The sequence below is a fragment of the Solanum stenotomum genome, chromosome 7 (genome assembly GCF_019186545.1).
Source record: "Solanum stenotomum isolate F172 chromosome 7, ASM1918654v1, whole genome shotgun sequence".
NCBI classification, from domain to species: Eukaryota; Viridiplantae; Streptophyta; class Magnoliopsida; order Solanales; family Solanaceae; genus Solanum; species Solanum stenotomum.
The window spans coordinates 30388925-30401190 of NC_064288.1; the positions used below are offsets into that span (position 1 = coordinate 30388925).

The 12266-nt window shown below is 36.0% G+C and overlaps 1 protein-coding gene and 1 pseudogene across 1 annotated transcript; both read right to left on the reverse strand.

Annotated features, from left to right (window-relative positions):
• Positions 1–60: 60 nt before the first annotated feature.
• On the reverse strand, positions 61–4175 carry LOC125869802 (DNA (cytosine-5)-methyltransferase CMT3-like; annotated as a pseudogene).
• Positions 4176–5763: 1588 nt separating this feature from the next.
• On the reverse strand, positions 5764–6333 carry LOC125869803 (uncharacterized). Its single transcript, XM_049550233.1, has one exon. It carries the CDS (start codon positions 6331–6333, stop codon positions 5764–5766), a length of 570 nt encoding a protein of 189 aa, XP_049406190.1.
• Positions 6334–12266: the final 5933 nt, after the last annotated feature.

Below are 12266 nucleotides of genomic sequence, written 5' to 3' on the forward strand. Positions count from 1 at the left end.
TTTCAAAAAACTTAAACAGAAAAATTATTTGAGCAAAGGGTGTGATGGGATACTACTTTTCTAACTTCTATTATCACTATAAATAACTTCTGAAATCTCTTCAACTTTAAAAATTTCTCATTCATCATTGTCATAAGATCCCCCTTCATAATATGCACAATCTTCATTATCTTCCACATCCTCATCTCCTACTTTCAACAAAGGGTGTTCTCAGGTATTTCTTTTCAACAAGGAGTAGGATGCACAAAGGTACTCCCACTCCTTCAAAAGCAATAAGAAATCTTCAGTAGGTTAATTCACTATCTCAATTTGTGGGTAATTGAATTTTAATCTACCACAAGCATATAGATTTAGGTCAACAGTCTATTTAGTTACAATTTTAACACAACAAACATCGCTACACATGCACAACCTAGTGGACACTCAACAACAACTGGAATAGAGATCCAAGATCTTCTTTTCTTGGTTCTATTCATTGGCCTCCACAAAATCACTTTTGCTTGATATAGTGGAATCAGATTCACTATCAGGACTTGAAACATCTGATAGTAAGATAATAATGACGAGAATAGGAACATGTACTTCATGTCATAGTGATAGTCATATTTTGATCTCAAACTTTCCTTGAACTGTAAGCTTAAATTTGAGGGTATTGGAACAATCATGATTTTATTTACAAGGAAATCAAGAGAGTTGCATCCTTAATTTTATATTAGAGCACACATATGTTGTTGATAAACTATTCATGAGCTTTAATTATAATATCATTGTCTCTGTAAAACCATTAAGAAGTAAAAAATACTTCGTATTATCAACGCCTTGAAAAAACTAAACAATTTTGCTTCTATAATCATCTTACCATCTTCAGCTTTTACATGAGCATCATCCCCAAGTTTATATATGAGATCGTCAACAAATGCCCGGGTAAAATAACACTTGGTCTAGATTAATTTCTTGGAATCATCTTTAAAATTTAGGCTTATAGGTGCACCATTTGCTTTAACTTTATCCTTTATAATGTATCGATGAGTCCATTCTCTATAGCTCCATTACCACTACACTTTTTCCATAAAACACACACTCTTTCTTCCTATTCACCTACACAACAACTCTTATCACCTTCTCTGATCAGATAATTCATCATTCAAGCTAGCACATTCAATATCCTCATCTTCAACTAACTCATCATCACAACACTCAATCATAAAACCTTCCGTTAATTCATCCACAGCTGGATTCACGTTTTCCTTTACTAATGTATGTCGTTTAGAAGACTACGATAATTTTTTTGAAGAATCTTTCCAATAACTCGGCATTTTTGAATCAGCCCATTAGACATAAGGTGGTCTTCTAATGGGCTCAACATACCTTTGGTTTTTGGTCATCTTAGTTCAAATGCATTAAATCGACATATTTTTGTCACTCTACGCTAGATGACTAAGTGTGTCTTTTCAAAGTCAAGGACCCAAACGAACAATTTAGGTTGGAAATACGAAAACCATTAAACGCACGATGAACCAAATAATTGCCAATCATTCCAAAAATGGTTAACTATAAAAAAGACCACATGCGGGTTCATAAAATAGTTCTTTAATATACAGTATTTATGTTATGGTGACGGAAATGCCATCAATGCAAAATGACAGTTTATATCACAATTTAGACAAATCAGGCATAGAATAGGCAAAACAATTCAACAATTATCAACAAATAGTCAAACAATCAAGTTATTATGGTTAGAACATTATTAAATCCATAGTAGAGTCGACATTTCTGTTTTCATAAGTGTAAAAAAGAAATAACGATTTAAATTATACAGGCACAACCCAGTAGAGATTCTACAACAACTGGAATAGAGATTCAAGAGCTTCTTTTCTTGGTTCTGTTCATTTTCCTCCACAACATAACTATTGCTTCATATGGTGGAATTTGATTCACTATCAGGACTTGAAACTATCACGACCCAGGGGTAACCCTTAGATGTGACAAGGTGTATAAGATCCCGATAGGCCTTACAAGCCCCTTAGCATATCATAACATAAGATAATAGAAATGACCAGAAATTTAAAGCATTTTTCATAACATCAAGGTTTAATAAAATGAAGCAGAAGTCTATTACACTTGTCTCAAACCATCTAAACCATGAATATCTTTTGGGACACAGCCCATACAATAGTTCTAACATAAAATAAAGACATAAAAGGAAATGTTAATCAAGTCCTCGATTTTATGAGGACTCGCCAAATCTTCACTCCTTGCTCAAATATGAACCTAGCCACGGGGATGGAAGTCAATATCGCCAGACCCTACATTTGATAAGAATGTAGGCAATAATATGTGTTAGTAAAATAATGTACTAAATATGATGGCTAGCTTAAATCATCAACATAAGCATAATGTAGGCATTAGTCAACATAAGACATATATCATAATCATAAGAGACATCAACATAAGGCAAATGCTCTAGGCATAAGAGACAATAATAGAGTCATAGGCATAATCAATGCATCTAAATCAACATAATATAAGAGAAGCACTTCATAAGTAACCTCAAAACATGTTTGTGCAATGCATGGATAAGACCCTATAAATCTTACCCATGCTAAGCAAACCACTTTAGGCCCTCATTAATATTCATCATCTTTTGATCTCATCATTAGCTTATTTCTCATAGGCAAGGGAACATTCACCTTTAGTCAAACATATCACGGAAGGCAACTATAGCAACAATCCAAGCTAAGCATACATCATACAAGTAATTCACATCACTCTTGCTTTATTTTCAAGACATGGGGACTTACCTCTCTATGTCTATTATAAAGGAAAATGTGTATTCACCTCTTGTCTTACTTGTATAGTCATAGGTATTCGCCTCCATGACCATTTTAGGGAATCATAGGTATTTACCTCCTTGTCCAACTTGATATGATATAGGTATTCACCTCCAAATCAACTTATAAGGATCATAGGTAATCACTTGCTTGATCAACAATAAAGGCAAATGGGTAATCACCTTTTGCCTTGCTTTAGGAGTTATAGATTATGGGTAGTCACCTCACACTCCTCATCACATAACATGGGTAATCACCTCATGTTTATCATCTCATGTTTACTTACTTAGGAATATGGGAACTCACCTCACATTCTTCTCATATGAAAATCTTGGGCAATCACGTCAAGCCTCATGTAATTTTATAGTCCTTTTAGTTACTGATGAAAGGGTGCCTTTGGCCTACCGATTCAAAGTACATCATTACTTTAGTTTATTATATCATGTGTGAGCACTCATCACCATCCATGATCACTTTTACTCTTAGATTCATTTTTGGTTAGCCAGCCTTTCAACCTAGAATCTTCATTATGTGTTCCTGAGAATATCCTTTAAATCAACATAACAACATTAGCATAATCATTGACACCTCACTCTCAAAGTGTTCTCAAAGCATTTACATAGATTCTTTAACAACATGCATATATTCCTAATATAGGTCATGTGGGTAAACCTTCAACAACAATACCATATACAAATAAATATTCATCATATAGCTTCCCTCTCAAAGCCTTACTAGTTTTAACTCATCATGTTAGTTTTACTCTCAAGCCCTACTACTCATAATTCAACATATAATCTTTATTCTAAAAGTCCTAAGAATAATCTTTCATTATCCATACCATAGTTTCAAGACAATCCTAATCTCAAGCCTTACAATTCATAATTCATCATACATACTTGATATTAGTCAATTCATGTCTATAAGATTTACTCTTAGGAAATTCATGTCTATGTGCTTCCATCTCAAGCAATCTATAATGTAATTCATCAATCCTAGAAGATCACATCTAAGCCCTTAATTTCCCCTTTCATGGCATAAACCCAACTATATCAAGTTCACTTTAGAATCATAGGTTAAGCATGAATACATGTATAATCATACTAAAAACATGCAATTCCATCATAGACAATAATAAACAACCATATTCCACTTTATTGGATCATAACTCATAACATTAGAAGAAACCCTGGTTTGACTTGGGGAATTCTTCTTCTAAATTAGGGAAAACATGGGAGCTTCATGGATTAAAGGAATCCATGAATGAAATAGCCATCATACCTTGATTACAAAGCCCTGACAAAGCTTTGAAGATGGATCCTTGACTTGAACTAGCTTGACCATCTTGTTCTTCTTCTTCTTCACATTCTAGAGAGAGAATATTTGTAGAGGATGAACTTTGGGATTTTTTTTGGGGTTTAGATATAATGACTTGAATGAATTAATTTAGGGGTCTCTATAGCCTTTATTTAGGTGGTCTAGATTAGGGTAAAATTACACTACTTATTCCTAATTAAAGCCAGATAGTTCCATTAAGTCCTTAACTAACTGCCTCACTACCTAATCCACGAGACCCCGACCACGGGGCGTAGGTGGACCTACAAACCATACTGGTTGGGCATGGTTTGGGGTTCAGAGACACTGGATGTTGGGAATGGATTTATGACCCTCTACCACGGGGTGTCGATCCCCCTGCCCGTGGTCACTGCCTTAGGCAGATTCTCTAGGGTGCTCACCCACGAGGCTTCCCACAGAGCATGGGTCCAACCTTAGGGCGTGGATAGCCATCGTGGGTGACCCCTGGAAGTTTTAAAAATTGTTAAGTCTCTCTCTTTCGTATACGATGTGTTACAATATCTCCCCCTTGGGAACATTCGTCCTCGAATGGCATTCTAGGCAATTTTTAAAAGAGACAAATCAAGACTAGCAACCCATCATGCATGCAACACATCAATATGCAAATAATCAAAGAGAAATCATCAACTCTAAGCTAAACATTCTCCATACAATCTCATGCAGCCTACATGCAATCTATACTCATAACATACATCCAAGGAGGAATCTCTCAACTCCAAGATAAGACATTTCATCAATTTATCTAATGTAGTCAATAGGCAACTTATACTAAATGAACTACAACATGAGGAAACAATCAATCATGCAAACTGATTTTCTTTCAAAGACACGCGCTCTTCATGAACATGCACAACATAAGGAAATCATAGTAACATCTAAAACACACATGACTTCACACAAAGAACAACCCATTAGGGACTCTTCATCTCAAGCTAAAAGAGGAATATGAGGAAAAAGGATGAGGATATTGGGACATCTCTTTGGCCTCGACCTCCCAAGTAGCACCCTCAACTTCAAACACTCACTAAAACATAACTCCATATCACTTTTCATGGAAACAACTTCCTTGTTCTTCTATTTCTTAACTTGTTGGTTTAAGATCTCATATGGGTTTACAAAACAGGGACTAAACTTTCCCAAACTCATTACACCTCTAAAGATGAGAATTTCTCGCGAACCCAAATCATGGACATCAAGGACACTCAACGACTTTGCTATCTAAGCACATCATCCCACTTGGAAGTAAGCCTTTACGGACTTTCTACGCACCGCTTCTTTCAATTATCTGGTTAGATCAAGTTATCTCTAAGCTTTCACATCCAACACACAAGATGATTCTAAACCATGGTGAATTGCACTACTACCCTTTAGAGGAGTCTACTCATTTAACACATCTAGGCATTACTTAAACACCCTATACATCAAATCTATCAACATACCCTAAAACTCATCATGACTAAGTCGGGTCCTACCATCAATAAAACATAACAATAATGCAGCCCATTCATACCAAATACAACATCAAAGTCTATCATATCAATTCTATCAAGTCAAAAAAGACAAGCAACACCGAAATCTAAACAAGCATAAAACACATATCGGGAGCAATATTCGGAGGACACTCTTGTTCACCTCTAGCTTGGAGAGCATAGAACCTATTTTTCTTTGGAGAATTCCCACCCGAACAAATTGGACTGGATGAAGGGTAGGGTTGATACCTACGACGACTATCCCCTTTATTTCTAGCAAATGTAGGGCAATGTCTGATCTTGTGGCCCAACTCACCACAACCGAAACAAACATTGGAACCCGCTAGGCATTCACCCACATATCTTCTATCACACTTACTACATCCTGGTAACAGAACCCCACTACTATCTCCTTGAGGCTTAAGGTTAGACACCATTTCTTGGTTGAACTTAGGAGTGTTTCGAGAACCTTGCCCGGGGAACTTTTGTCTATATTTAAGGCGACCATGGCCATCGGACCTTGCATGAGAGGGATCATCATCCTCTATTATAGACCTCTTTTTTTCCCTAGACTCTTCCTTGAGTTTCCCCTCCTCAATTTGTTGAGTGTACACCATAAGACATGAGATATCCATATCATGGAGGAGCATTTCCGTACTACATTCTTTTTCTACCATGTCGGACATCCCGACATAAAACTACTCATCTTAGCCCTTGAGTCTGCCACCATAGATAGACTATACTTGGAGAGCTAGGAGAACTTTAGAGAATATTCATTAACACTCGTACTTGATGAAGGTTAATGAACTCTTGCACTTTTGCTTCCCTCCACTCAAGGGGAAAGAACCTATCAAGAAACACTGATTTAAACAATTCCCACTCTACGAGACCCGCTCCTACCAGCCTATCTCCCTTCCATTGTCCATACCACACTTGAGCAACATCCCTCAATTGGTAAGCGGCTAACTTTGCCTTCTCCAACAGAGTCACCCCCATAATGGCAATTACCTTATAGACCCCGTCGATAAACCTTTGAGGATCTTCTACCACTTTGGAGCCATAAAATTCCAGAGGGTTCATCCTCATAAAATGCCTCACTCTTGATGCCGTCGTACCCACATTTGGGTTCACGGGGGCTACCACCTCTCTATTGGCTTGGGTTGTCATGGTTTGAGCCAACACTTTAAAAGCCGTCCTACGCTCCACATTTGTCACATTCTCACCTATAGGGTCAATTGGAGCTTGATGAGGAGCTTGAAGAGGAACTTATTGCTCCACATTGTCTTCCTCATTCCTTCAAGTACTAGCCCTCCTAGTAGTCATATCCTGAAAACCATCAGGCACGGATTAGGAGAAAGACCTAATAAAGTCAAACTCTATGGCACGACATAAAGAATGAAAAAGTGAATTTTCCTAAGAATCTAGTAGCCTCTAACTCATAAATGTGGTGCACTTCACATTTATGAACAAGACTCTACTTGACGTGGTTTTGAGACATCCTAAAATCAATCTGAACTTTGTCCTCTGATTACCATGATTGTCATGACCCAGGGGTACCTCCTAGATGTAACAAGGCCTACAAGACCTTGAGAGGCCTCATGCGATCCCCTTAACATATCATAACATAAGATAATAGAAATGAGCGGAAATTTAAAACATTTTTCATAACATCAAAGCTTAAATGAAAGGGAAGTCTATCACACTTGTCTCAAACCATCTAAATCATGTATATCTTTTGGGACACAACCTATACAATAGTTCTAACATAAAACAAATACATAAAAGGAAAGGGTGATCAAGTCCTCGGTGCTATGAGGACCCACCAAATATTCTCTCCTTGCTCTACTATAAACCTTGCCACGGGGATGAAAGTCAGTATCACCGGACCTTATATTTGATAAGAATGTAGGCAAGAGTATGCGTTAGTGCAATAATGTATTAAATATCATGGCTAGCATAAATCATCAACATAAGCATAAGGTAGGCATTAGTTAACATAAGACATATACCATAATCATAAGAGACATCAACATATAGCATAAGTTATAGGAATAAGAGACAATAACATAGTCATAGTCATAATCAATGCATCTAAATAAACATAATATAACAAAAACACTTCATAAGTAACCTCAACGCATGCTTGTGCAATGCATGGATAAGACCTTATAAATCTCACCTATGTTAAGCAAACCAATTTAGGCGTTAATTAATATTCAGCATCTCTTGATCTCATCATTAACTTATTTCTCATAGGCAAAAGAACATTCACGTTTAGTCAAATATATCAAGGAAGGCAACAATAGCAACAATTCAAGCTAAGCATACATCATTCAAGTAATTCACATCACTCTTGCTTTACTTTCAAGACATGGGGACTCACATCTCTATGTCTATTATAAGGGCTAATGGGTAGTCACCTCTTGCCTACCTTCTATAATCGTAGGTATTCGCCTCCATGACCATTTTAGGGAGTCATAGGTATTCACGTCCATGCCCGACCATTAAATGATATAGGTATTCACCTCCACATCCTTTTACAAGTATCATATGTATTCTCCTCCATGTCCAACTTGATATGATATAGGTATTCACCTCCTCATCAACTTATAAGGATCATAGGTGTTCGCCTCCATGATCAACAATAAAGGCTAATGGGTAATCACCTTTTGCCTTGCTTTAGGAGTTATAGATTAAGGGTAGTCACCTCACACTCCTCATCACATAACATGGGTAATCACCTCATGTTTCTCATCTCTTGTTTACTAACTTAGGAATATGGGAACACACCTCACATTCTTCTCATATGAAAATCTTTCTTATATAATCAGTCAGAAGTAAAACATACTTCGTATTATCGACACCATAAAAAAATTCAACAATCTTGCTTATATAATCATCTTTACCATATGCAGCTTTTATATGAGCATCATCCAAAGTTTATAAATGAGATTTTCAACCAGTGTCTGGGTAAAATAGCACTTGGCCTAGATTAATTTCTTCGAATCATTTTGATTTAACCTTATCCTTCATAATGTATTGATGAATCCATTTCTCCACAACTTCATTACCAATAGGCTTTTATCGTAAACCACACACTTTTGCTCCCTATTCACCTACACAACAACTGTTATCACCTTATCTAATCAGACAATTCATCGTTCAAACTATCACATAAAATATCCCCATCTTCAAAAAACTCATAATCATCACAACACTCAACTGTACAACCTTTCGCTACTTTATCCACAGCAGGATTCACATTTTTCTCTACTAATTATGTCATTTAGAAGATTATGATAACTTTGTCGGAGAATCTTTCCAATAGCTCTGCATTACTCAATGGGCCCATTAGACCTAAGGTGGGCTTCTAATGGGCCCAACATACCTTGGGTTTAGGGTCATCTTAGTTCAAATGCGCTAAATTGAGGGATGTTTTTTCACCCTACGCTAGTTAAGTAAGAGGTCCTCATCTTTCGATTTGGAACAATCAACTCAGGATTGAACGACCCTTTCCTTCCGAGCCATATACTTTTTCCTCTTGCCTTTGTCCGGGGTGGAAGATCATCAATTTTCCTCTTCGGAGGATTTGATCCTCCTTCATTGATTGTAATGCCTATAGTCTTTTTCTGTGGTTGCTTAGTGAAATTGGTGCGTACCATACCTACAAAGGATCGAGAGAAGATAAGAAAACAACTTAAACTCAAACATAGTTACTCTCTCTGCAGATAGACTCGCCGATCAAGTCGGCATTTCACCGAAACACTTCTGCAAACTAGATCGGGCTCGCCGATGGGTTGGCTAAACAATTTTAGGCAATTCGGTGAGAGAAAGGTTCCTTCGGCGAATCGCCGACTACCTTCGGCAAGCAAGGGCTTCGCTGCCGAAAGTTACAGTGCATAAAAGTCTCAGGGGTGTAAATAAAGAGCGATATCAAGCACATTCGGCGAGTCGCCGAGTGCCTTCGGCAATTTCAGGCATTTCACTGAAAGCTACAGGCTCAAACCACAACTTGACACGCAAATAAAAGGTGACAGACTGAAAATAGGTCAACCGCCGAGTGATTCGGCGAGCTCAACCCAGCTCGTCGAATAAGTCCCAAACTAAAATGCTAGAAAAATGCTAAATTGAAGAAGATACTACCTTAGTGTGAGTTTAGGAGATCTGAGAGCGAGGAAAAGTGAAGAAGTTCAAGTTTTGAATCTTTTGGCCATTATAAACTGTCCAGTTTGGGCCCATTCGGCGATGTTAGTCGCACTCGCCGATCCACTCGGTGATTCACCGAGTGGTCCCTTATCCCGCCGATTGCTAATGATTTGTCGAATTCTTGGGATCAAGATGGTGGTATAAGTCGAGGTCACCCCGAACTGCTTCTCAAGTTCACCGAGTTTACAAGCTCTAATTTAAACTTGAATTGCGCCAAACGGCGGGCCAAATCGGATACGCCAACCTTTTCAGCAATCCGCTAACTGACCATTTCCTCGCCAATCTGTATTTTTCACCACTTTCCTCATTCAAACCCGCACTACTAACACACCATTATTTATAAAAAGTAAATTAAAGCATTTAAAACCTTGGGTTACCTTCCAATAAGCTCCTTATGTAACGTCATGGCACGACGTGAGTCTTCACTCACTCTCCTTTGGTGGAGTTACTAGGTAACCCCATTAATTCATATGAGTGGAGAGGAGGCACCGCATAATTCAGGAGTGTCCTGGTCAGTTGGATCGATTTAGAGTGGGATCCAATCAGTTGACTCAACACTTCAATATTCTCCTTCATCTCTCCCAACATTTGATCTTGTTGGGTGATATTTTGGAGAATGATTTGGAGTGTGTCCTCGACACGATTGTTCTCCCTGTCTCTGGACTGCTTCCTTTTGTGAGGAGGCATGTACCTCCCTGGACTCTTGCACTGCTTTTCCACCTCTGTTATTCTGGTGGCCAACTCGTTCAGCTAGTTACCAGTCTCTACAAGAAAATGTACTTTAAGCTACAAAATACATTGTAGCTAAATATAAAATTTTCCGTAGCTAAACACTTTAGCTACATTATTTTGTTTCGTAGCATGTGTAGCAAGATGTAGCGTGGCTAATAGTTAGCTACAAACTTTACATGGTCCGTAACTAAGATTGTATACTTATAACTACAAAATAAAATTGTTTATAGCTGCAATGGATACAAACTTCTGCCACGAAAAATATACTTATAGCAAATTATTTTATTCTTGTGCCACGATAAATAAAATTTGTATCTATCTTTATAAAGTAGCCATAAGGGGTTGTATTGTAGCAAAAGATTCAATTTATTTGCCACGGATATTTAAACTTTGTTCTATAACTGATCTCGTGGCAATAATACTTATATTTAGTTATGAATCAAAAAATTCATAGCTATAACTCAATATATTTGCCACAATTTTTTTCATATTGTAACTAACAATTCATATATCTAGCCATGAAATATCAGCGTTGAAGCTTAAGAAAAACTATTTGCTATAAAAAGTATTTTTTTAGCCATGTTCTCTATACGTGGCAATTATAAGAGTATAGATATAGCTACAAATTTAAAATTTCATAACTAAAATTTCACACTTCATTGTCACAAGATATAAATTGTAGCTAAAAAATCTTCAATTTTTAACAAGACATTTTTGTGGAAATTATATATTCTTCACAAGATATTTTTGTGGAAATTATATATATAAAAAAAAATTAATAGCTACAAATTCATACAATGTAGTTTCTATTTAATATGAAATTTATATTAAAAATGTGCGAAATATATTGAATTGTATAATAAATACAATACATGGAGAAAAGACTTAACTAAAGATTCAACAATGTCATTCAAAATAGTGAAACATCATTTTATTGAAACATATAAATATTCTTTTACAAGACGTAATAGCTATTTTTGTCCCATCAATTTTGATGCTCTCATCACTTCTTAATAAGCTGCAAAAACAGTTAAATATTATATAAGAAAATAACATAATAAAATATTTAATTTAATTATTAATATGATTTTTAAAAATAACCATCATAATTATAGCTAATTTCTATATCATCCTGAGTGTCCATGCTTCCTACGAAATTATTAAACACGAGTTAGCTTTATATGATTTTGTAAATTTCTCTAATTGAAATAATAATAAAAATTTAATATTGCAGAAAGTTATATTACCCTGATAAACAAGTTCCTCAACATGTTGTTTGGGGAGATTTTCTTTGATCGACGTTGTTTTAGAACTCTTACGAAGTTCCACAAGTTTCACATCATCATTATCAATCAAGCAATTATTTTTTTTCCGAAGACCATTCCTGCCCATATCTTATTGCAAACAAGTATTTGTAAGATATAAAAATATATTCAATAATCAATTTTGAAAAAAATTATAAAAACAAAAAAAACATGTAACTCAAAATCAATACATGGATACATATTTAATAAAATAAAGAATTCATGTATAAACAATACAATCAACCAAGAGTAACTGTATTGCTAATGTATCGTTTCATTGATTAAAAAAATATATACATAAAATTAAAAAAGTGAAAAAGATAAATTCAAAAATTGACAGAAATTAAAAAAAAAAAAAAAAAAAAGGA